The sequence below is a fragment of the Dipteris shenzhenensis genome, chromosome 4, assembly GCF_047967505.1.
Source record: "Dipteris shenzhenensis isolate YYH24624 ecotype China chromosome 4, Dip_SZ_1.0, whole genome shotgun sequence".
NCBI lineage: Eukaryota > Viridiplantae > Streptophyta > Polypodiopsida > Gleicheniales > Dipteridaceae > Dipteris > Dipteris shenzhenensis.
The window spans coordinates 52,431,697-52,458,892 of NC_141599.1; the positions used below are offsets into that span (position 1 = coordinate 52,431,697).

At 44.8% G+C, this 27,196-nt stretch overlaps 1 protein-coding gene across 1 annotated transcript in view; it reads right to left on the reverse strand.

Annotated features, from left to right (window-relative positions):
* LOC147903021 (polyadenylate-binding protein-interacting protein 12-like) overlaps positions 1 to 25,071 on the reverse strand; it is a 44,732-nt gene extending 19,661 nt beyond the window's left edge. Inside the window, exons 1-8 of the mRNA XM_087374116.1 lie at positions 24,496 to 25,071; positions 24,230 to 24,337; positions 24,075 to 24,119; positions 23,923 to 23,995; positions 23,641 to 23,753; positions 23,480 to 23,539; positions 23,349 to 23,396; positions 23,193 to 23,261 (exon numbers count right to left, since the gene is read on the reverse strand). Of these exons, the coding sequence (XP_087230242.1) occupies positions 23,193 to 23,261; positions 23,349 to 23,396; positions 23,480 to 23,539; positions 23,641 to 23,753; positions 23,923 to 23,995; positions 24,075 to 24,119; positions 24,230 to 24,337; positions 24,496 to 24,987 (1,008 nt within the window). The 5' untranslated portion in view covers positions 24,988 to 25,071. The remainder of the gene's footprint in view (positions 1 to 23,192; positions 23,262 to 23,348; positions 23,397 to 23,479; positions 23,540 to 23,640; positions 23,754 to 23,922; positions 23,996 to 24,074; positions 24,120 to 24,229; positions 24,338 to 24,495) is intronic.
* Positions 25,072 to 27,196: the final 2,125 nt, after the last annotated feature.

Sequence of the window (27,196 nt, forward strand, 5' to 3'; positions counted from 1 at the left end):
GTAGTTCATCCCTAAAATATTCAGAGAACTCCTCTGTTATAAGATTAGCCAGCTTGGCCATCTCACCACTTTGTGTAACATCAGTGCTAGCCGAAGAATCATCAACCGGCTCTACCGATGCTATACAAAGGAATAAAAACTCTTCTTGAGCTTTTCGGATTTCCATCACGGAAACCAACGGTCCCTGAGGTATATCTTTCTCACCTCGCAAGACATAAAGCACATCATTCATCTTGAATTGATATACGTGCTTTTTTCAATCAATGGCTGGATTCTTCCTAGAATGCCACGTCATACCTAGGGCTATATCCCCATGAGCAAGCTTGGTCATTTCAAAATCAAGCTTCTCAGAATAGTCCTGAATACGAAGCTCCAACTGGGTAACCCTTTGGTCCCATACTTCGGTTGAACTTCCATCTGCCATCCTGACTGTATACGCATAGTCAGATGGACTTGTCTTTAATTTCAGCCTCTTCACGAGCTTGGAGTTAATCACATTGTGAGTTGATGCCGAGTCAAACAACACAATGACATCATGATTGGCCACTTGCCCTTTCATTTTAATTAACTCCGTATCATTAAAGGCTGTATACCCCGTTGTTGCAGGCTTAGATAGGATGTTATCAGGTGCACTCGTTACTAGCTTAGCAACAGACACACATAACAAACAAGGTACTAATCTCTGAGAAGATCCCGCTAGCTGAATATGCATCTCTTCCGCTCTGGGACTTCCCTCCATCTCCATGTCGCATTCTGAGATCGCCATCTCAGCCATCCGACGATCTTTGTTACGTGGACAATCCTTCCACTGATGAGGCTGAAGGAAACCAAAACATAAGCCTTCTCTCCTCGCTTTTTCCCTTTGTTCTGGGTTTAAGGGAGACTTAGACCAAGCCCGTGCTGCCATTGGGGTTACTTTCCTTTTCACTCCAATGGTGGTACTTGATTTAGGAGTTTCAGTTGGTTTCGCCTGCTTGGCTTGACCACTCGGCTGAGAACCACTCCCTCTACTAATCCATTTCTTCTTAAATCCAGATTTCTTCGGATACCCATACTGGGTTCCGACCTGTGCAAACCCACTTGGCCTGCTGCCCTTGGCATCTTCATAGTTCAGGGCTATGGCTATTGCATCATCTAACGTGTTCGCGTACTTAGCCCGAACTTCCATTTTTATTCGATCATTCAATCCAAATATGAAATCCTTCACTTGGATTGATTGAGGCAGGGGTTCATCAACCTTTATTACGCTCTCTCGAAACTTATCAGTGTATTCTGCCACCGATAAATTTCTCTGACGAAGGTTCCTATATTGATCCCAAGCTAGGGATGCTTCATCAGGAGGTAAGAAGTGTTTCCTGAATTCTCTTTTAAACCCCTCCTAGGTAGTGGATGCTACACCATCTTTTTGTTGCTTAATCCACCACTGATCCGCTGCCTCACTAAACATGTGGGTGGCCTCACGGATCTTCTTGATGTCATTTCTGATTTCACAAATGGCGAACACCTCGTCCCATTTGTGTAACCAGGCCTCAATGACATCGGACTACGGTCGTTCATCCGACCAGAATACTTTTCTGGCCTGTAATTGACAATATTTGGTACTTTAGCCTTCCTAGGCTCGACCGTATGGACACTAGACTCCGGTTCCATTGGAGCCTTTCCCTTCTCCTCTCGAGAAGGTCTGGCAGACATACTGTGTATCGCTCTCCTAAGTTCAGACTGCCCCGCATTGGCCTGTAACTGTTGCGCTAATAATAGTTACAAGGCATCCTCAAGCAATGCAATCCTGCCAGATAAGGTATGAGCTACTGGGCACGACACCTGCTGGGTCGACCGGACTCCTGACTCACCAGGGTCCCTCCTGGAAGCCCCTTCTTCTGCTTCCATTCAGTTCAATGGGTGTTTTATTTTGCTTTGTTTTTTTTTTTTTAAAACACCGCTAGAAAACTGTACTTACAAACTGACGCAATTCAGTGTACTGACACTCTGACACAATTCCCTATACTAGGGAATTCCTGCAATCCCAGATTCACACTAATTAAGCATTTGATACAGGCATATATCTCAAATAGCGCTTTTCCCTATCCTAGGGAAGCTCCTGCAAACTAACTATGACTGAAGCACATAGGCATAATCTGTCCCTGCTACAGCATCAAAGCTTCATGCGGACTAATCACTTACGAGATCCTGTTTATGAAAGCGGAGCATCAACCGACTAAATCAAGAAAAAAAAAAACACAGAATTGATGGAGGTCAAAGAGAGCTCCCTGGTCATCAACGATTTCGTCATAGCCTTCTTGGATCCATGCAAATCCAACCAACCGTCTCCCGCACTGTCTACACAATCCCACTGTGTGCACGATCTAGGGAAATGCGCTCAGCTTCGCCCTCGCTGTCCAAGTCCTCAATACGTGGCCAACTGCTCGTCGAATAGCGCTCCACCATGCGTCACGCCATCAACGAATCTTATTGAAGGCCTCCCGTACCAAACCTTCATTCCGTCATATATCCTGCGCCTACGTTCTCTGGCTACGGGTCGCCCATCCACAAGTCTCCTCGAAGATGAACATGAGCCATCACGCTGTTCGTCATCACGGGCAGCGCCCCTCCAAATTCGTCGTCACCCGTCGCAGGTCAGCGTCGATCCCGTCTGTCCGTCACGTGGAGGTCACAAGTAGCTGAATCGCTCCACGCTCCTAGTACTTGACCACTTCAGATCACCTGTGCTCCAAAGCCTTCGCCTAACACCCCGCAATCTCCTTGAGGCAATGCGAGATGACCATCGAACAGCCACATCGTCCATTGGGTGTCACGCATAACAAAGTCGTCACACCTAGCTCTGGTCCTTCGACGACCGTTCGTCTTTCAACTTCACAACTCCACGCCTTTTCTTGAAACTCTGGTCTTCCGTCACCCAGATCGTCTCTCTAATTCTTGCCTTGAGCTCTGATACCAAATGTAAAACCCTACTTCTATTTCCTACTGCAAATCACGGGAGAAGCACCACTTTGTTCCACCCAGCCAACCTTGCTGAAGAACAAGAGCTGGCAGAGAATTCGAATCACAAAAACTTACGTGAGAGCTCATTCTCTTCTCTCTCTAGCTTCAACAAGCCCCATCTCCCTAGATGGACACATGTCATCATCATAGAGCCTTCCTAATGCAACATTTCACCCCTCTCTTGGGATGCTTTAAAATTCTTTGCCCCTGAGCACATTCCTTGCATTAGGCCCTTAGCCTTAGATCCACCTAGTCTGGTGCTATCAACCCTCACCTAGGACCTTGACATTAATTCCCTCCCGATCATTTACATGAAGCGCAAACCAATAATTACAAATATAGATCCTTTAAGGGAAATGTCGACTGATTCTTCCGAGGTCATGCTACCTCGGCTAGAGCGTAACACAATATACTTTGGCAACTGCAAACTTATCACCAAGGACTGATTTATTGCACCAGCCCCATGGTCTTTGGTGAGCACACAGAGGCTGGGGACAAGGACAATCCTGGTACCAGTTCGTGCTGCAGCCTGCAGCCTCGCTATTTGCATTTGGGATTCTTGGAGGGATTTGGTCCCCAAGTCCAATTTCAAGGCACTTTGGCATTTCTCTTTTGAGGGGAAGAGCTTAGTTCCTTGAAGATTCTGACATTGTAAGCGAACAGGATGCTTGGTCCGCCCTGTGCAAGCGCCAGGTCCCTTTTTTCCCCCAAAGAAAATAACTGTGTAAGCAAACAGGATGCTTTGTCCACCGTGTGCAAGTGCCAGGTCCTTTTTCCCCCCCAAAGAAAAGAGCCTTTTATTTAGAAAACTTGAGAAAACAATGCTTGATGAATCAGAAGGGGGCAGCTGGCTGCTATGCACTTGCTTGTCAAGGCCCCAGCTTGCTGCCAAGGGGTTCCGGAAACTGGTGCCACCAATCAGGGTGGGTGGCTATGGAATCAGCAGATTCCTCGATCCACAAGAGTGTAAGAAATGCCTGCAAGCCATGCCTTGCAGAAATGCTCTCGCCTTCCGGAAGTCTTCCTAGATCCCTCCATGCCTTGCTCCCAAGTGGCCTGCAGGTGTGGATGATATTGCGCCACATGTTGACGAGGGTGGCTGCAGGCCGAATCTGCTGCCCCCAACACTAAAATTGCAGCGCACAACCCAGATATTTGTTGGAAAAGTCACCTCCCCATCTGTAATCCCCCATATGAGGCCTCTCTTATTGGTTTTTCCCTTTGACTTTGCTACCCACATGGCAGCCAACATGCTGCCCATGTGTTAACCATCCCCCCCAACACACTCACCCCCCCCATGCTGTGCTGCCACATGGGCAGCACATAGGCTGCCATGTGGGCAGCACCCCTCATAACATACCTGGCAGGTTGGATGCTCCCTGGAGGGCTAGAACAGTACGGATCAGAGGCGAGGTAGTTGTAGGTCATATGCAACTGTCTGCAGCAGGTAAGAGACCAGAGATCTGGGGCTGAAAGGAGTCCAGACAGAGGGCGGGGCAGGCACGTGCTGTACGGGCTGCCTACAGAGGCCGTACAGAGATTCCAAGGCCTGGGAATAGCCAGAACAGAGGCGGATTGCATCTGGTGCAGGCCATATTGCGCTGGTTTTGGGGCAGATATGGGCCCCGACCAGGGGCTGGAGCCCCTCAAGGGGGCATACCATATCCACTAGACCAACAGTAGTGGAGCAGACTGGAGCAGCACAGCAGCAGGTCTTGGGCCTATATCCAGGAGGAGCAAGAGGAGCTGAAAGAAGGGGCTGCACACCTAGGCTGACATTCAAGGCAGCAAGGTGCAGGGATCAAGGCACGGTGACTAAAGTCTACAAAATCTCGACAAGGAAAACGCAGGCTTAGGGATATAGATGTGCCACGGAGGTAGTAGGACAACACTTTTGGTAAGGACAGAGGACCACATTTGGACTCTGGACTTCTTTTGTATTTTGTCCTTTCGGACGGAAATACATTTGTTGGTTCTATATCTCTGTTGGAGCATTGTTTATTCTTGCACATGTATATTGAGTACACAAAGTAAAGAAGTTTTGGATTCCGTAGTCAAAATCCTCGGCTATTCTATCAATCTTCTGCTGCGGGTACCCTCTGTTATGTGATTTCTAACAATATTCCCAGCTGTGATGCAGTGTGTGTGTGTATTAGAATCTCACTATGCCCACCTGTGAGCCCCCGATTTGAGGGGACAAGGGGCAGTGAGAGGTAGGAGGGCCGGGAAAGAGAGAGACTCAGGCTGGCATCATAGGCAACCAGCACACGGGCTGGTTGCTGCCTGCAACAGCAGGGAAACAGGGGGCCTTGGGCCTCACTTGGAGGTGCCTGCAGCTGCATAGACTGGCTGCACAGGGCACCCTTAAATAGGGGCCTGTGGCAGGCCAAGTCGGCCCAACCAGGGCCACCGACCAGGGCCAACCCTGGTCGGATTTCCAGGGCCATCTGATCGGCCACCAGACAGGGTACCGACCCTGCTGGTCGGTCAACCCAAAGTGCCTGGGCAGTGCCTATAAAAGGCCCACTCCTTCAGTCATTCCAGCATCCAGTGCAAGACTGAAAGCCTCCTTCCAAGGCTGTGCTGTGCACTCAGAGCTGGTTCAGTTTGTGAGAGAGAGTTCCATCAGTTTTCTCCAGCACTTCGCTGAGTTTTGTATTGCTCCCTTGGAGCCAGTTTCTGCCCACCTTCCGGTGGATGAATATACTCTTTCTCTCTCTCCGTTTAAGTTATCTCTGAGTGAGTGTTTATTGCATTTGTGATCATCTATCTGAGTTGAGTGTGTGGAAGAGTTGAAGAGATCTTGGGTGGAGGTTTGAGTGATTCATTCCCTCCTATTCTTCAACATGGTATCAGAGCCATAGGCTCTCAACTTTTCTTCATCAAAGCACTCTTTGAAGGAAGGAGTCCCTTGGCAAAAAGGCGATTCTGTTTTCAGATCAGGCTAGCACGGGAGGTCAATACATCTTTTTGCTTCAATTTCTGTTCAGGTTGCTATTCACCGAGATGGATCAGCATTCAGAAGCCTCTACACCCATTGCTCGTCCTTCCTCCTTCTCCAGTCATCTTCCTTCTTCATTTATTCCCAGTTTTGGTGAAGCTGGAAAGCTCGATGGGACGAACTATCCAATCTGGAAAGTCAAGATCCGGAGCCATCTGTTGGCACGGAAGCTGTGGAAGATAGTGACTGGGACCGAGGAGAAGCCGGAGGACATTGTGGACAAAAGAGATGAAGTTTTAGTTGAAGCAAATGCGGATGAACTCAATGCATGGGAGGAGAGGGATGCTCAAGCCTTAGCAATGCTTATTGGCATGACCGCAGATGCTGTGATTCCTCATATCCAGTTGGCAAAGACGTCTTCAGAGGCGTGGGCCATACTGAAGGAGCTGTATGAAACTGATAATACCGCTCATATCATTACTCTTCGGCATCAGCTTTATAATCTTGATATGAATGAGGGTGATAGTGTGCATGATCATCTGACAAAGGTGAAAGTCGTGCGGGACCAGCTCGCAACGGTTGGTCAAAAGGTGGACTCGAGTCAATTGGCGTTGCTCACACTCCACAAGTTGCCACGGAGTTTCAAAAGTTTTGTGACTACGGTCACTGCGGGTCAACGGACTAAGCCAATCACCTTTGAAGAGCTTGGCCCACTCCTGCTTCAAGAGGAGGCTCGAGAGAAACTCTTTACGCAAATCGACGAGAAGGCATCAGTGGCCAAAGACAAGCCTGGAAAAGGCAAGCCAAAGGAGTCCAAGAAGTTAGAGGATGCTGACCGCAAGAAGAAAATAAAGTGCTATTACTGTGAAAAGCTTGGCCACTCCGCCAAAGAATGCCGAAAGAAGAAGGCGGATCAGAAGCGGAAGAGAGAAGCCAGGAACAAAGAAGAACCTAAGAATGATTCTGCCAATGTGACAACTGGACAGTTGTTTTTAATCAGTGAACATTGTTCAGCATATGCAGTCAGTGAAGGTAAAGAGGGTTGGTATGTTGACAGCGGTGCTTCCAAGCACATGTCCAACAGGAGGACTTGGTTCAAAACCATGGAAAGTACACACCCGGATTCCAAAGTTTCTGTCGGGGATAGCCGGACGTGTCCTGTGAAGGGCATCGGTAGCATTCCTTTCATTACAACCGCGGGTGAGGAGAAGGATATCTCTGGAGTACTTTATGTACCCAACCTTTGCAAGAATTTAATGTCTATAAATCAGATGGACAAAAACAACATGGCAGTTCTCTTTCAAGATGGCAAGGTCACCGTGACATCCAAAGCAAATGGACAAATGGTGGCTCAAGGAGTTGAAGAGAACGGACTGTACCGTCTCAGTTCAATGTTAATTCATGAAGACAACGGAAAGTCCAAACTTTGGCATGAGTGCTTCGGTCATGTCAGCTATGGAATCTTGGCTGAAATGTCAAAGTCGAAGATGGTGGATGGACTTCCACCAATTACAGGCAAGGATGATGTCTGTAGAGCTTGTCTAGAAGGCAAACATCACAGGGATAAGTTCCCACAAGAGGCCTCGTTTCGGGCCAGCAAACCACTTGAGTTGGTTCACGCCGACATTTGTGGCCCAATGTCTACAGCATCGTGGGTAGGATCCAGGTACTCACTTCTCTTTGTGGATGATTTCAATGGAATGACCTAGGTATATTGTTTGGCTAAAAAGTCTCAGGCTTTCGAGAAGTTCAAGGACTGGAAGGCCAGAGTTGAAAAGGAGACAGGGGAGGATGTCAAGACATTCTGCACAGACAAGGGGGAAGAATTCACCTCAAATGAGTTCAACACATTTTGTTGCAAGCATGGGATCAAGCGACAACTCACCACAGCACATACTTCTCAGCAAAACGGGGTAGCTGAGAGGAAGCATAGAACCACCACAGAGACAGGGCTTGCTATGCTCCGAGGGAGGAACCTTTCTAAAGCCTATTGGAGTGAAGCTATCAATACAGCCGTACACATTCTCAACAGGACCAAGACGAAGGCAATCAATGGTAAGAAGCCCTCTATCACTCATCTTCGCATTTTTGGTTCTAACGCATGGGTGCATGTGCACAAGGAAGACAGGACCAAGCTCGATTCCCGGAGCAAAAAATGTATCTTTGTTGGGTATAGCGAAGAATCCAAGGCCTATCGACTCTTCGACCCAGTAAAGAAGCAAATCCTTATCAGTCATGATGTTGTCTTCGAGGAAAAGGAACCTGAACCCCACGAGGAGCCTCAAATTGAGGAAGAGGAGATTGTTCAACCCCCGAACCCACCCCGCCCCAAGTTGACCATCCAAGAGGTGGCAAAATTAGAGGCTGATGTTCCATAAGATACTCAGGAAGAGCAGGATGTTCCAGAAGAAGTTCCAGTTCCTCCTCCCACAAAGAAGCAGAAAAGGTTGCCCCAATGGTACCTACGAACATTGGAAGAGTCTCGGGTCACCGAATTACCTGAGAGTAGCAATTCTGGATTGCGTCGGTCCCAACGTCTTCAAAAGACCCCATCCGTGCATTTTGCATTGGTGGCTCAGCTTGACGAGCCAAGGACCTTCGAGGAGGTGAAGGACCATCCAGAATGGCAAGCTGCCATGCAGGCAGAGATGGATGCTATCCTAAAGAACAATACCTGGGACTTAGTGGCCAGGCCCCCGCGACGGAAAGTCATCGGCACTAAGTGGGTATACAAACTTAAATACAAATCAGACGGCAGCTTGGATAAGTATAAAGCAAGGTTAGTGATCAAAGGTTTTGCTCAAACTGAAGACATGGATTTTGATGAAACTTTTGCTCCCACAGCCCGCATGGTTACTATCCGGACAGTGATTGCCCTTGCTGCCCAATTCCAGTGGCCTATTTTTCAAATGGATGTGAAGTCTACATTCCTTAATGGAACCCTGGAGGAGGAGGTATACGTGGAGCAACCACCAGGCTTTCAAGATCCAGGGTCCCCATTAAAGGTCTGCAGGTTGAAGAAGGCGTTATACGAGCTGAAACAGGCCCCCAGGGCTTGGTACCAAAGGATTCATGTATTCTTTCAGAAGATAGGGCTAAGTCGGAGTCCTTCTGAGGCAAACCTTTACTTGTTCATTGAGAAGGGATTGCGACTGGTACTCATCCTCTATGTTGATGATCTATTCTTGACAGGTGATCATGTCAAGAAGATTTCACAGGTCAAGGAGCTACTCATGTCTGAGTTTAAGATGACTGACCTTGGGTTATTACATTACTTCCTTGGGATTGAAGTAAAGCAGGCCAAAGACAGGATCTTCATTTCATAGGAGAAATATTGCAGAGAACTTCTGAAGAGATTTCAGATGGAGGATTGCAAGACAGCAGTAACTCCCATGGAGGTCAGGCTCAAGCTAAGTGTTCACGACACATCTCAGCCGGTCAATACTCCCTTGTACCGATGATTGGTAGGAAGTTTGCTTTACCTTACCAATACTCGACCTAATATTTGTTATGCAGTTGGGCTATTATACCAGTTCTCTGCTTCTCCCACGAAGAGTCATTGGGATGCAGGTTTACGGATGCTGAGGTATCTAAAAGGTACTTGCACCTATGGGATCACCTACACCAAAGGCATCGAACTAGGCGGGTTCTGTGACAATGATTGGGCGGGTGATGCTGACACCAGAAGATCGACAACACGGTATTGTTTCTTACTTGCATCTGGTGCCATCTCTTGGCTGAGTAAGAAGCAACCCACAGTGGCCCTTTCATCTACAGAGGCAAAGTACAGAGCCGCATGTACAGCAGTTTGTGAGACACTATGGTTGAGGTGGATTCTGGAGGACATGGACGTGTGTCAGGAGGACGCAACAGTGCTGATGTGCGACAATTAGAGTTGCATAGCCATTGCCAAGAATCCAGTGTACCATGCCGGACCAAGCACATCGAAGTTCATTACCACTTTGTTCGAGAGCTCATCATCGACGACGTGATCGAGCTTATCTACTGCCCGACCGCCGACAACTTGTCCGACCTCTTCACGAAGGCACTCCCTCGAGAACAGATGGAGCACCTCATCAAGCACATGGGGATTGGCCCACAGTTGTGACATTGAGGGGGGGTGTTAGAAACTCACTGTGCCCACCTATGAGCCCCCGATTTGAGGGCACAAGGGGCAGTGAGAGGTAGGAGGGCTGGGAAAGAGAGAGACTCAGGCTGGCATCATAGGCAACCAGCACACGGGCTGGTTGCTGCCTGCAACAGCAGGGAAACAGGGGGCCTTGGGCCTCACTTGGAGGTGCCTGCAGCTGCATAGACTGGCTGCACAGGGCACCCTTAAATAGGGGCCTGTGGCAGGCCAAGTCGGCCCAACCAGGGCCACCGACCAGGGCCAACCCTGGTCGGATTTCCACGGCCATCTGATCGGCCACCAGACAGGGTACCGACCCTGCTGGTCGGTCAACCCAAAGGGCCTGGGCAGTGCCTATAAAAGGCCCACTCCTTCAGTCATTCCAGCATCCAGAGCAAGACTGAAAGCCTCCTTCCAAGGCTGTGCTGTGCACTCAGAGCTGGTTCAGTTTGTGAGAGAGAGTTCCATCAGTGTTCTCCAGCACTTCGCTGAGTTTTGTATTGCTCCCTTGGAGCCAATTTCTGCCCACCTTCCGGTGGATGAATATACTCTTTCTCTCTCTCCGTTTAAGTTATCTATGAGTGAGTGTTTATTACATTTGTGATCATCTATCTGAGTTGAGTGTGTGGAAGAGTTGGAGAGATCTTGGGTGGAGGTTTGAGTGATTCATTCCCTCCTATTCTTCAACTCTGTGTGTGTGTGTGTGAGAGAGAGAGAGAGAGAGAGAGAGAGAGATTTCCCCCCCCCCCCCCAAAAAAAAAGTGTGTGTGGGTGTGTGTGTGTGTGTGTGTGTGTGAGAGAGAGAGAGAGGGAACTCACATCTCTAGCGAAAGAAAGGAACCATGTCCCAAATCTCCAAGCAAGTGACACTCACACAATCTATCCTGTAGGCTGGAGAGACCATCTCAATGTAGAAAGATCTCCAAGCGAGTGACACTCAAACCATCTATCTTGTAGGCTAGATGAGACCATCTCAATGTAGAAAGCAAGTCATCCCTCTGTCTGGTACGTCGCACCTTGGCTACTATCCCAAAGGAGCACTTCCGAATCCTCTGAGCCTCTAGGCAACTCCACAAGCAATGAGCTATTATCTTGAGGTTCCCGCAGTGACAGCAATGACAGACCAGTCCTCCTCATCAGCTCCGACCAAGGGCTTGCCGGCAGCCCTCCCTATTACAGAATTGAATTTTTGATATTTCTTGCTATGGAAATTATTTTATTTTAGTCAAGTGTGACTATGGCACCGGACACGGCAAGAGTCCTAGTGGATGTTTTGAAGGGTTTAGTTGGAGACGCTTAACTACATGTGTTTTACCACGCTAGATGGTTAGTATGTGAGTGATTCCATATTAATACTAATGGTGTTATTGCAATTGGTCGCAGGGTGTGTATTTTGATGTCTGTATATCAAGCGTGCAATTGTGTTGGGATTAGTTGGTAAGATGATTCATCAATTGATTGTACCAACTAACACAATTGGCGGCTTGAGTACAGATGATGAGTTGGATAACGAGGAACGGAGATGGTGAAGGTGATTTAGATCGATTGAAGTATCGAATGGTTGCCAAAGGCCATGGGCCATATTGTAAAGAAATGAATATTAAGTTGTGGGCTTATTTTATTTTATTAATTGTGAATGAGGGCATATTAAGCCTTGTGATATTTTGAGCTCGTGGAGCTATGTTGAGCAAAAACTAACATCAGTTGTATATTTGACTTTCCTAGTCAACGAGTAGAGATGTGAAGAGTACTCTCTTGGATATTCATCAAGTATCATCAAAAAATTTCTTGATGAGATCTTAAAACTACTACACCGCATCCATCCATTGCTTATGTTAATTTAGTACAGGTCCAAGCATTATATTTGTCATATTCCTCAATATCTGTACCGTCCCATACCAATATGATATTGAGAAATAATAACAATGCAAAGAATAATTCTTTGTCCGTATGATGCAAGTAGCAATAAGTGACAAACTATTTTGTGATCAGCATAAGGGTATATGTACATCATTGTTTAATCACACATCAAAGTTTTTTATTTAACTTGGCAGCTAGTAATGATCCAATATGTATTTTCTTCAGCTGCTAGGAAATACATAGGAATAGATACATATCTCCTTTGTCCTTCCAAATCTTTGCTTGCTTGGTTGATCCCCAATCAACTTTCTTTTGCTTCTTGTTCAATCATCGGTCTAATAACTTTGTGGTTCAGAAGAGATTCCTCACAGAGGCTCTCTTTCATAGTGACCTCATCATATGCAACTTAAGAAAAGCAATTAAGTAAAAAGAAAGAAGAAGGATAAAAGATGTATCTCCACATGCGTTGGTCATCTCGTCACAACGCTTGTATGCTTGATTGTGTCTACTAAGCTAACAAGAGAAATTGCCGATTATTGTCGAAGCAATAACATGCATAGTGCATCTATTTATTCTTGTTTCATCTGCAACTCTCGATTCTTGATTCAGTCCTATTTCTTTCTTCCAAATTAAATAGCCATGGTCTTTCGCTTAGGACATCAACGTCCCTATTGCGATTTTCATACGACTTCCATTCTTGAAATCGCATGATGCTACTATTACTTCAAATATTAATGGTTCTATAAGAATATGAACCTTTTCTGTCCGCATGCCCTAAGATTACGTCATCTCTAGTCGATATCATTGATTCTATAAGAATATGAATCTTTTCTATCCTCATGTCCTAAGATTAAGTCATCTCTAGTCGTGGCTATTCATCTTCCTATCCAAAGACTGCTTCTACCAATTCGTTGACAGTAGGCAGTGAAAAGAAATAACCATACATTTATTACCTCAAGTCAAAATACAGTGATCCAACCAATCAAAAGAACTGGCTTTAAACAAGCCAATGTGGGCCGTTTTCGTCAATTGTAATCGTAGCCTTGATGTTTGAAGAATCTTTAATAACTTTTGCACACGAGCTCAAAACCTAGCGATCAAGTAGTCGAAACGATCAGAAAGTACATTTTGAGAACGATTGGGACAAAATCATGTTGCTTGTCTCTCACAGTCAAGCTAGAGTGTAGCCGGACTCTGATACCACTGTTACAAAAATTAAAATTAAACATGATCACAAATTTAGGATTTACCAAACCCATAGAAACCCGGAACAAGGAAACAAGTGGGATAGAGAAGAGAAAGAGAGAGCGACACTGCATGAGGTCCAATCTACCCCCCCTAGATGGTGTCTCTTGCTTCCCTTCTAGAGTATTTATATTTATAATTGTAATTCCAAATAGCAAAGAGCCAATAATAGTACATCCAAAAGCATCCCTTGTCCACAATTAGAGGGATTCCAAGCAAGAGAGATGTTACAAAATTGAAGTTTTGATATTTCTTGCTATGAAAATTATTTTATTTTAGTCAAGTGTAACTATGGCAAAGTATTCCTTAGGAGCGCACCGAACGCCACGGGGTCCTAGTGGATGCTTTGTGGGGTTTAGTTAGGAACACCTAACTACCTTTGTTTTGCCAAGCTAGATGGTTAGTATTGTGGGTGATTCCATATTGATACTAATGTCGCTAGTATTACTTGTGTCATTGCAATTGGTTACAAGGTGTGTATTTGATGTCTGTATATCAAGCGTACAATTGTGTTGGGATTAGTTGATATAATGATTCATCAATTGATGTAACAACAAACACAATTGGCAGCTTAAGTACAGATGATGAGTTGGATAACGAGAAACGGAGACGGTGAAGGTGATTTGGATTGATCGAAGTATTGAATGGTTGCCAAAGGCCATGGACCATATTGTAAAGACATGAATATTAAGCCGTGGGCTAATTTATTTTATTAATTATGGATGAGGGCATATTAAGCCTTGTGATATTTTGAGCTCGTGGAGCTATGTTGAGCAATCCCTCTAATTGTGGACAGGGGATGCTTTTGGGTGTACTATTATTGGCTCTTTGCTTTTTGAAATTACAATTATAAATACTCTAGATGGGAAGCAAGAGCCACCATCTAGGAGGGGCAGATTGGATCCCATGCAGTGTCGCTCTCTCTTTCTCTTCTCTACCCCACTTGTTTTCTTGTTCTTGATTTCTATGGTTTTGGTAAATCATGAATTTGTGATCATGTTTAATTTTAATTTTCGTAACACTCCCATTTTCCTATCTTTCATTGCCTTGCAATCCTTAGGTTGCTCATCCTTCTTAACACCAAGGAAAACTCTCTCTCAAATACCAATGCTATATGGGCTTATTCTCTTCTTATGTTGATGCTCACACATCAATTTGCACTTAGCTTGTGTGTTCCTTTGTGTGGGTTAAGATGTCCTAATATCCAGCTGCATTCTCATCTTAATGAGCATCTTTGCTCAAAGCTTTGCTCGTTGGACCTTTTGACACAGTGGTGCTTGTTCATTGCCTCTCTTCACTGAAATGAAAAGGAAGCCTACAAATGTTAGAAGAAGGCTGGAATGAGGCCCAGGTGAAGGGGCCAGAAGAGGCTTTGGTTGGGGCCTTGAATAGACAGCAGAGCCGCAAATAAAGAAGCAGATGCGTGGGTTGGCAGTACAGCTAAGGCAGGCTAGTAGGTGCCTGCCACATTGCTGTCCACTTGGCACACATCTGGAACCAGTCGGGTACAGAAGTACAGGTCAGCAGTACTACAATACTGGTTGACTGTGCAACGGGGTCAGCAGTTACAGACTGGGTTGGCCAAGTCTGTAGAAATCCTAGTTTGGGTCGGCTAGATCTACATGCTTCTAGCCCCATAAAAGGGCACCATTGTTGGGGGTTCAGAGATCTTCCTGTGCTTCAAGTTTGGGCTACAACCAGAGGAGCAAGGAGCCAGTCATGAACATCCATTGTGCCTCAGGTGGGCTGCATCAACAGAAGCAGGGAGGCCAGGGATGCAGCAGGAGAACACTCTCTGCAGCAGCAGATCTTCAGCAGGGAGAAGAGTGGCAAAGAAAAGGTGTTGGACCAGGATCTTTCCAACCCATTGAAGCTCCTTAACACAGGCTGACAAAAGATCAGAGGTAGAAGGGAGCCTATAGGAGTGCTAGCAGTCCACATCTAGGCAGCACACAGGGTGCTAGATAGTTGCCTTGGTCAAGTAAGGGACTGCAACTGTTTGCATCAGTTACATCTGTGTTGTTAGATCTGTGCCAGGATCTTCAGTCCAATGGCTTCACATGTACCAATACCAAACTTGCAGAAGGCAAGCAAACTAGACAGGGATAATTACATATCTGGAAGGTGAAGATGCGGACTCACATGGGAGGCGATGACAGGAGGGGGTCTGAAACATTTGGACACAGTGGATGCGACAGGAAAGATAACAATACATATGTAAGAAATCCTAGATTTATTATATTTAGAGATGTGCTAAGGAACAGAAAGGAGACTGAGATAGCAGAGAACAAGGAATAATTGTATTGCTTGAATGTCTGTAGGGTGGATGTACTGTGTCATCCATACAATTGGGCCTCTCTTATATAGAGAGTGAAGAGTCACACATGAAAAGGTGTGTACTCCAAAGGGTATGTGCATGAAGAGGTGTGTACCCCTTGTGAAGGGTGTGACCCTTGATGAGAGGGTACATTACAATAGAAATGTCTCTTCATTAGAATGTCTCTTGTGAAGGGTTATGCCTTATAGGAAGTGTCCCGTCGAAAGGGCAAGTGTCCCGTCGAAAGGGCATACCCTTCCACAAGTGTCCATTCATCAAACCATCCATAAGTCTAGAAAGGAATACGTCACAGATCGTGACATCCCCTCCCACTCAAAAGAAGACCCTGGTGGAGATAATGAACTGATGTAGAAAAAGTCACTGTAAATTCTGAAAATACTGCTGTAAAATGTCAGGGTACTGCTGTAAGTCTTCATCAGACTGCCAAGTAGCGTCGGAGTCATCCAGATCTCGCCAAAGAACAAGGAATTCCGTGATAAGTCGATGTCGAGTCTCTCGCTGTCGATGGTCCAGAATACGCTCAGGAATAAGGAGAACATAATCATCTTCAATTTCTGGGACATAATCACCTGCAGGAGGAACTGCTTCATCGCCTGGAATGTACGTCTTTAGCCAAGAAATATGAAATGTTGGATGGAATTTACCCCATGATGGTGGTAATTCCAATTTGTAACTTAAAGGTGAATTTTTCTTGACAATCCGGAAAGGTCCATAGTATCGTGGTCGCAACTTAGGAAACACAGACTTAACCGTCTTATAGCGATGTGGGGCTACAAATAATAGCATCATGTCACCAGTGTTAAATTCCAGGTGACGTCTATGTTTGTTGGCAGACCGTTGATACCGCTCTTGCGCTTTTCGCATATGATCCCTGACTTGTAGGAGAATGTCTTGCATTTCTTGAACCAATTGATCAGCTAGGGCCACTAGATGTTGAAGTACAAAATTCGTTGGTACAATCGGAGTGTGTCCATAAGCTGCTTGGAATGGAGTCATGCTGTTGGCACTATGGAAAGAGTTATTATAAGCAAACTCAAGGAGTGGTAGATACTCTTCCCAAGCTGCTAGGCGTGACTGAACATAATGTCGAAGCATTTCTTCTAAAACTTGGTTGACTCTTTCAGTCTGGCCATCTGATTCTCGGTGGTAGGCTGAACTGAACAGTAGAGTTGTACCCAAAGATTCGAACAGGGAAATCCAAAAGTGACTGGTAAACTTAGGATCTCTGTCGGATATGATATTCTTGGGCAATCCATGGTGTCGGAAGATGTGTTGTATGAAAAGTTTGGCTATGTCCGGAGCCTGTGCACTGCTTTTGCAAGCAACAAAGTGTGCCATTTTGGACAATCGATCAACCATTACCATAATCTGAGTGTTACCTCTGGAGGATCGTGGTGGTGTTGTAATGAAATCCATGGAAATACTTTCCCACCTTTCAGTTGGAACTGGAAGAGGCTGAAGAAGTCCTGTTGGAAGTCGCCGGCTTGCTTTCATTTGTTGACAAGATAAGCATGATGTAACCATTTTGATGACGTCGCTTTTCATCTGAGGCCAGTAGTATGTTGCACTGAGTAACCGATAAGTCTTATTGATGCCTGGATGGGCAGCATAAGGAACTACATGATGCTCTTTTAACAAAAGACGTCGAACATCCTTGTCATGTGGTACACAGACGCGATCTTGATAGTACAGAAGGTCGTCCGTATAAGAATAGGATGAGAATCTTTTGTTCGGAAGTCGAAGGTTGATTTTTTAAAATAACATGTACTGCTGTGCCGAAGTCTTTATCATTGAAATACTTTCCTTTAAATGAATTCGGAACATCCACAGATAATGTAGAGATTACCATGGCTGATGCTAGAGGTAACTTGCTGAGAGCATCTGCATCGACTACCGAGCCCTCAACAAGCTCACTATCAAAAACAAGTATCCATTGCCTCGCATCGATGACCTCTTCGATCAACTTCTACACGCAACACAATTCTCGAAGATTGATCTTCGTTCAGGTTATCATCGAATTCGCATACGAGAAGGCGATGAGTACAAGACAGCTTTTCGAACAAAGTATGGACACTATGAATGTTTGGTCATGCCTTTTGGGTTAAACAATGCCCCGGCCACATTCATGACATTAATGAACAACATCTTCAGGCCTTTCCTCGATAAGTTCGTCATCGTTTACCTCGATGACATCCTCGTTTTCAGCAGATCCTTACATGAGCACAAACAACATCTTCACCAAGTTTTTGAAGTTCTCCGCACAAATTCTCTCTACATCAACATTGAGAAGAGTGAGTTCTTCAAGACCCAACTTGAATATTTGGGACATGTTAAGGCATCTCTGTGGAACCCAAGAAGGTCGAGGTAATCCGAAACTGGCCTGCTCCTAAGAATGTTCATGATGTCCGCTCTTTTCTCGGATTGGCAAACTTCTACCATACAAAGGTCTATCAGTTTTCCGAAATCGCAGCTCCTATGTCCGAATTATTGAAAAGCACAGCAGTTTTTTAGTGGCTTCCCGAAACAAAGTATAGTTGTTAACAACTCAAGCAAGCACTCACTACCACACCAATTATGGCTATTTCTGACCCAAACCTTCCATTTGAGGTCATGACCGACGCTTCCGACATCGCTACACGAGCAGTCTTGATGCAAGAAGGCAAAGTTATTGCTTTTGACAGCCATAAACATTCTGATATCCAAACCCGATATCCGGTTTATGATAAGGAGTTTCTTGCCGTTGTACATGCTTATCGCTCTTGGAAACATTATCTCATGGGAGCCAACTCTGTGGTCAAAACAAACCATCACTCTTTAAAGTATATCTTTAAAGAAATCCCAGATTTATTATATTTAGAGATGTGCTAAGGGACAGAAAGGAGACTGAGATAGCAAAGAACAAGGAATAATTGTATTGCTTGAATGTCTGTAGGGTGGATGTACTGTGTCATCCATACAATTGGGCCTCTCTTATATAGAGAGTGAAGAGTCACACATGAAAAGGTGTGTACTCCAAAGGGTATGTACATGAAGAGGTGTGTACCCCTTGTGAAGGGTGTGACCCTTGATGAGAGGGTACATTACAATAGAAATGTCTCTTCATTAGAATGTCTCTTGTGAAGGGTTATGCCTTATAGGAAGTGTCCCGTCGAAAGGGCAAGTGTCCCGTCGAAAGGGCATACCCTTCCACAAGTGTCCATTCATCAAACCATCCATAAGTCTAGAAAGGAATACGTCACAGATCGTGACAACATAGATCCACACGAAGTGGGAAAGCTGGAGAGAAAACATGCAGAGACACTGTCAATGAATTCATCAAAATGACAGGAGACGCAGTGGTTCCGCAAACTAAGTTGACAGACACTTAAAAGAAAGCATGAGATTTCTTGAAGGAAATGTAAGACTCAAATGATACTCTGAGGATACTCAACCTCTAGATCAATTGTTCACCATGAGGATGGAGGAGGGAGATGCCATGCATGACGACAATGGTGGTGAGGGAACAGCTGGAAATTGGTCATAAGGTGAGCCTGGTTCAGTTGCCTATGATCATTTTAAATATGCTGCTGAAGAGCTTCAGAACCTTTGTAATCAGCATTACAACTCCGTAAATGTCAAAGCCGCTCACTTTTGAAAAGCTGAGGGCTATATTGGTACAAGAGGAGGGTCGAGCAAAGATGTGTAAGGCAAGGGTAAGGACTCAAGAAAAGGCAAGCCTGGCAAAGGCCCAACATATGCTGCTGAAGAGCTTCAGAACCTTCGTAATCAGCATTACAACTCCGTTAATGTCAAAGCCGCTCACTTTTGAAAAGCTGAGGGCTATATTGGTACAAGAGGAGGGTCGAGCAAAGATGTGTAAGGCAAGGGTAAGGACTCGAGAAAAGGCAAGCCTGGCAAAGGTCCAACAAAAAGAAAGACGACAAATCTGATGACGACAAAGACTCTTCTAGAGGTGGAGGCAAGAAGAAGAAATGCTTCGACTGCAACCATCCCGAACATTGAGCTTCTCTTGGTGACAACTCCGAGTGTTGCCACAAGTTCACGTATGCAGATCTGGCTAAAATTGTCTTGATGTCTCACATTGAGAGATGATCAGGTGAGCCAGAGGTACTGGAAACCTCTGTGAAGGTGGGGGACAGCATTGGTTACTTAGACCGTTGTGCTGAGAAGAAGGCTGACACCACTTGTGTGAAGGAAGTGTCTCTGGATGGACTTCCAAGATCAAGGTCAGAGAAGTATAGGGGTAATTAAGGTTGCATTACAGACTTACGCATGAACATTGTGGGTGCCTCCAAGAGGTACCTGGCTTGTTTTCAACCGCAAGATGAGTGGAATCCAATGGTGTTGTTATCGGGCTTTCCAAGATGTTACAATGACGATCAACTTGGGAATTGTGGCTGGTGTGGTGCTTGCATGGTATTTTGGTGCAGGAAGCATAGATATGTAGAATTGTGTTACAAAACTAGGTGCAGCATATTGCAAGTTCCTAGATTACCTTCAGGGAAGAAGGCCTACTCAATAATAGTTTACCTTGAGCAAGAAGGAGCATGTTTAAACAAACCGTGATTGGTATATGCTGTTGGTTGTCGGCTAGTTGGGTTGCTCAATTATTCTTTTGATCCAGACTGAAATCCGCAACAGCCCATGAAGCATGCATTTGAAGTAGAAGCACCCCCACACAGACACCATGGTTGAGCCCATATACCTTGGATGCCATTAAGTTAGTGATCATCAGAAGATGTACAACTCTGATTACCCTCTTCGCTACACATGGCAGAAAGAGAATGTCTTGTTGTTGGACCATGTGTTCCTATTCTACTTGTCTAATGAGTATTGTCTATGGACAAGACATCTAAGCATTCATTTTTCCCATTCGATCCAGGCTAGACATGTCAGGTTACATTAGGGCGAGGGCGATGACAGGTTTAAAAATTTCGAGCAAACTTGCAATTTTGAGGACAATTTTATTTTTTGGGCAGGGATGGTTTTAAAACCAAAAGTTGGCTAAGTTGCAATGAGTTTGGCTCATCGGTACTTCGAATGGCCTCTGTTATCCCAAGGGCCCAACCATCCTCTAGGCAAGCATCCTCTTAGTCTCACTATTGGCCAAATCTGTGCTCTAGTGTGTTGTACCTCCTCCTCTTGTTCGAGGGCATCCAAGACACTCACCTCTATCTAAGGAAGCCCTTGGCCCACAACTCCAAATGTTAGACAATGGGGGAGTGATTGGATGTCTTCATGCCTGCCAAGATCCCGATGGACTCCCCTTTGTGCAAAGCCCAATCACTGACATAAAGCCCATCTCGTGACCAGTCTCTCCCAAGAGCGGTCATGGCAAAGCTATCTAAAGGAGACTCAGAGACTCCTCTAGATCCTAGTGAACTCAGGCTCATGCCCGGATAGGAAAAATAAAATGCTTCCACATGCCTCTCTCGGCAAAAAGCATAGCCAAAACGGAAGCCCCTTGTAGGATTGACAGATTCATATTTACTATGCACGACGAGGGAGGCTGTACTCAATACAATTTTTAGGCCAGTACCATTCAGCCCATATATAAGGCAAGAGACCGCATGGAACCTCAACTCAAACTCGATGTCTGTATAGCATTTAAAGTATACATGTTCAATTCCTTTGGCCATTTGGGCAATTTTTTTTTAGTTGTACTTGCAAAAAATTTTGAACTATGCACTTCAAACATCAGTCATATGCCATTCAAACTACACTTGAACAATCCTTGGTGATGGAAAGGTAAGAATAGTTCCTTTCTAGCTTGGCTCCTCGTAGCTCCATTTGATTCAATAGGCCCTTTTCACGCACTTGCATGCCTTTTTTCATTAGGGTTTGTTATGAGCTCTTTGGAGGTATCACCTTGAATCCTTGGGCATGTCTTTCATTCATTAGCGTCGCCTTTAAGCTCTTTAGACAGCCACACCTTGATCCCTTTGGTCACAGTGGCTCCATTTATAGCATTTGCATATACCTAGATGAATCCACTAACATTCCCAAACTCATCCTCTAAAAACACAACATAGTGCAGTTTCAATCCCACGATAGTCACTCATAAGATTGAAAACCGTAAACTCCATCACGCATAGCAGGGACTAGCTACTATGACATTCCCACTGATGTCATTAGCACCCAACAGTGGGTGTGGACTATAGTATAAAAGTATGCTCTCACACATACAAATCCACACACCCACACATACTTGAGCATCCATTTATACAAAGTCTTCGTACTGAGTTTCTGTCGGCACACCGGAGGTGAAGGGCAAACTCAGCCATGACGAAGGCTAGCACTAAAGGAGAAGGCTAATCAAAAAGTAGTCCAAATCTCTTCATTCAAGCTACAACTGCTTGTGAAGTCTAAACGATTTCATTTTAGTCTCTCTCAAATGAGCATCTAAATCTAAATCTAGCTGATAAGGCAACGCACCATTTAAGATAGAAAGAATTATCGCAATACCAGTAGGCCGCAACTTGGCCGAAAACTTCACAAGGTGAAATTTGCATGTCCGCTAATACGGCAGAAGCATATACCTAGATGAATCCAGGAACATTCCCAAACTCATCCATTTATAGCATTTGCATGCCTTCTCTTCAATAGGGTTCCTCTCAACCCTCCGGCTCATAGGCTACTACCCCTAGCTATAGTGTAGCTACCCACTTCTTTTAATAGATCCACATTCTGATGCACAAAGCAACATGTTTTAATTCACATAGAATCAGCATGCTCTTAAGACCATATGGCATAAGTCATCATCATCATTAACACAGGTGCACATAACCCCTTTGGGATTGGCCAATATAATAACAATTTTGACACAAAGCTTAAATGTTTTTGGTCCAGGAAAAGGCCTTTAGGGACAAAGGAAAGTGTTCCATATGCCAAACCTAAAGGAAAACAAAAGACAATAAGCTTTCCAAGTAGGAATGACCAGAAGCTTCTATACTACAAGCCCTGGTGGACAGCCTTACAATATAGATAAACGTGTTCGACCCAACACTACTGACATCTTACACTGCAAATCTCTCTGTAATGCAACAGAATAATGGGTGGACTGACAAGGGCCTTTGCCAAAAGTAGAGGGGAGTAGTGTGAACTAATACAGTTGCTTATCAAAGAACGCTACTGCAACATTATGGGCAAGCATGATCATGTTTCGTTTCAATTTTCCGATTTAAGTAGGATTGCTTTGTAACCTGGGTAACCAACTAGTCGTTATCACCATGGTGATATGTGGGTCACCCACACTGCCTCCCAATGAATTGTACACTAAGTTATACCAACACTCCATATACCATGGGCAAATTAGCTTCCTCAATGATCCACTTCAACTAAACACAGCCTCATGTTCCACATAACACGCTTTCTCATCTCCATACATCCTATCAAAAAGGCACTTTATTACACAAGACAAACTTCACCAGCACGGCAAGGCAAAAAAAAAAATCGATATCATCAGACTAAACACAGCCTCATGTTCCACATAACACGCTTTCTCATCTCCATACATCCTATCAAAAAGGCACTTTATTAAACAAGACAAACTTCACCAGCACGGCAAGGCAAAAAAAAAAATCGATATCATCAGACTTTTACCTTTTACAAGCTTGTAGACAAAAGTTCTCAAGTTTTATGTCAAAAGAAATTCAGGGAGATGTCCAAAAAAATCTTACCATGATAAACTCAACAAAAGCAATGCGTGTTGAATGACGATAGTCTCCCAGCAATCTCAAACGCGCAACCTAAATTCAACATTAGATGCATCACTAAATGCAGGCGTTGAAAACCACCTCCAAAGCTTCGTTAACATTCTTCAAAAGAAAGCATACCTCGCCACATAAGGATTCAAAGAAAAGCTTCACATCTGCCTGGGACACCTGCAGCAATAAGTATTCTCTGGAGTGAGACATTTTTTAAGCCAGAAAAATGTGTTCCATTCCTGGAAAAGCTACACCTTCACCTTCTTGTCGATATTTGTACAGTAAATTGTCCGGGCGCACATTTCACGCTCATCTTCAGACTGCCAATACAAGAGATGCTAACGTTCTCATGACCAGTCTCAGAAAGCAATGGAGAAGATCAAACGTAAGGCTTGAGCAGTTGTCAACTAGAATTGTGTACCCGCGGTAAAAACGTTGGGTTCACTGGGATAATTGCTGTTTTTGAGGGCAAGACCCTGACAGGATAGTAACCTAGCATAGTCCCCGCAAGGCTCAGTGCTGCCCGTGCCCCCTCTGAAAATATTATCATTATGTTAGTCTTGCAAGGCTTCACTGTAAAATGACTGCACCTTCTTAAGAAGATGTTTTATAGACAAATACGTTTAAACCTTTTAAAAGAGAAGGTTATTAAAGTGAATAACCGAGGATTTCCTACCATCCTGCCCTAAGGTCTTTATTGTACCTTCGTCTGTGAACTCAACAAATGCAAACCGAAGAACCGAATTTGGGTCTCCACACACGCGGCAATCTACAACCTACAACAGTAGAAATGTTTGAGTTTGATTGATCGCAAGGCCCCTCTAACGATTCCACGATAAATCCAGAGCAAAATACCTGCCCACAGGTGAGGAAGAGAGCTGCGAGTTGCTCTTCCGTGACCTACACATTCGCATCAAATTGTACAAAGCATCAGCACAAAGAACGGTAGGAATGCATGTGGATCCTTTGACATTTGAGGCTATTAACACTGATAAGAAAGCTTTGCTCACCTGTTGATCAATATCAGAGACGTATACCGTTCTACGTATACTATCATCCCGTTGTGCTCTCAATAACCTGCTGTTAATGCGCCGCTTGTTGGAATTACTGCCATTTTTCTTATAAATCGTAAAAACAAGAAGATATTAGCAAGGGCAATCACAACGATAGCCTTTCCTCTGACAAAAGAAGCAGCATCAGCAATAGCAAAGCTTGCAATTGCGCCCACTAATGTCCGATACCATTGTGCGCGATCGGCAGTAACAAGCTGGCTTACCCGTCGATTGTTTCCTTTGGAACCATTCGTTTCAGGCATGGACCCACCATCGGTACGAGAAGGGGGGACAAACTCCTTAGCGAGCGGGTTGAGTTTGGAGAAAAGATCCTCCAATTCGCGCATGGTATCCCGGTGGAAGCTATCTGGCCCATCAGAGGAGTTGGTTGTGGAGCTCCCGTTCTCGGAGGAGGGAATTCCGTTGGAGAGATCGAGGGCCGGCGGGGGAGAAGCGAACTGTTGAGGCAGCAGCTGCTGCTGTTTCTGTTGATCCTGATGCGGCTGCTGCTGTTCATGCCCGAGCTCTGGCTCCCGCTCTGGAACATGGGAATCCTCTTTCTCTTGACGATGCTGAGGAGGATGGAAGTGATGAAGGTGATGCTGGGGCTGCTGAAATGGGTGGTGATCGTGATGGAGGGGGAGCTGGGGATCTGGATCGAGGAGAGGGAAGGTACGGTTGAAGCCAGGGGAGATAGAGGTGTCGAGGATGGCCATGGAGGGATAGGAAGGAAGGCTGGCTATGGCGTAAGGAAGGTCCAAAATGCATACAAATGCAGGAAGAAACAGGGGACTCAAACGAAGAAGAAGAAGAAGACGACGACGACGGCGACGAAGAGCAAAAGAGGGAGTCCTTTTCGTTCTGCCCACACGTGTGAAAATGCAAAAAGCTGCTCCTTTCTACCTTCCACACGTTCGTGCCCCCCCTCCCTTCCATCCCCCCAACTTGCTTGCTTGCTTCCCCCACACAATTCTCTAGCTCCCGCGGTTGCGCCCGTTGCCCACCTCACTTGGCTGCTCGCATTCGATTCCCTCTCACACCCCTGGCAACATACATCACGAGCGATTGTGCCCCTTGTAGATAGTCGTGTGTGTGTGCTTGGGGGGAAAAAATGCTCCATTATATTTTACATTGGCTATAACTCCCGTTCAAATTTTGCCTAGACTTTATTTTAAGGACAGAAAATTAGGCAGTTTGGTCTACAATACCAACAATTTACATATTTTGACTATAAAAGTGACAAGTTTTCTTTATCAAGTTTGGTGGAAACAAGTTCTGCTAGCACTTTACCCTTAAACCTAAACCACCTTCCCCATGGTGGCCCATTCCGTTCACCCTGAGTACTATTGTTCCACATCCCCAAGAGCCACCTCGAGATGCTAGTGCCAAGAATTTGTCCTCGAGCTGCTAATGTCAAGATATACTCATTGATAATACCCAAGCCACCATTGCTTGGACATATCGTTTCCTCCCCTTTTTAGCAACGGCCTCGTCATCCCATGACAAAGAACCCTCCAGAAAATACAATGTAGGGAAGTCATCCACAAACAGACACGAGACATTCGCCTCACTTTGTGTAGGGGTCCCTTTGAAAGGGAATTCAAGGGAGGCTAGTCAACATAGAGCATGCTATAGTAAGGAACACACTCTATCCACCAATAAACGTGTTCTAGCAAGGAACAGGCAATCTTGTGCACTACCCCCTCTAGAGTCCACATCATTCCTTGAGATTGGCATAAGGGATAGGAGACAAGCAGTACAACTAGAAAAGAGGAGGGAATTCGAGGCAAGCTAAGAGGGTGTATTCTGCCACATACTGTTTCCATACTTCAAACTCTCACCCCCATAATGTCTACCTATCACAAAAAAGGTGCCTTTCCAAGCACACCTTGATTTTAATAACATTGTTTTAAACTTGAAGTCTAGCCTTTGTGACTTGGGTACAATGATGTTGGATATTGCTAGCAACCACATGATTGTAAGAAGTGAACTTCCACCCATTAGTGTCTCTTGAATGTGAAAAGACACATGTCAGTTTGGAAACTTGAAATCTAGGCTGTGTGAGCATTGATGACCCTTCTGGGATGATTATGGGGTTTCACACAAACTTTTTGCAGAATGGAGATCCTTCCAATCGCATAATCAAAGAACTAAGTAGTGGCATCATATAGTTGTTATGGTGAACAAATTTTCCAAACACGAAGCCACATGTGTTTATGTCATGTAGTTGGCATTTAGCCTACACTAGTGTTGGGATGCCTTTGCCTGACACCTAAGCAAATTATCACCCATTGATCAATCAGGTAGCACACAAGGTGACTTAAGGACAATATCTGTTTAATGTGATGACCAAGGGGAAGGCATTACTTCTATAGCAAAAGCAATATTGTTTTCATAGAAATGTTTTTTGCTATGAGAGACTTGAGGTTTCTTAAGACAACATAAGGATGTTGCTCTAAATTGGTACTAGCATAAGAAGTTGATATGAGAGATTCATTCAAGCCTTGATTTTTTTAAAGCACAATATAAGAATATTTCCTGACATGGTTTATGGCATGAGAAGCTTAAAGTATTGCTTTGGAAATAAGAGGACGAGAATCACTTAAACACCATCCAAATGAATAAAAGCATACTCTTCTACCTTCAAAGTAACTTGCAACCTCTCTATACATCCTACTACCCTACCTAAATAATTAATGTTGATGATATGTTGATATGGATACTAATAAATGTATATAAGGTATGGAACGATGAATTAAATGGGAAAGATGAATCTCTATAAAGAGTTTTGAGAAGGATGGATATAATACAAATTTCAATGCTAGCACATGAGAAGGCTATGTTGGATACATCGTGCCGGTATTTTGCAGCAATATCTCTAAAATTATTACTAGCAACATCAATTGCATTTAATAGCATGCATCT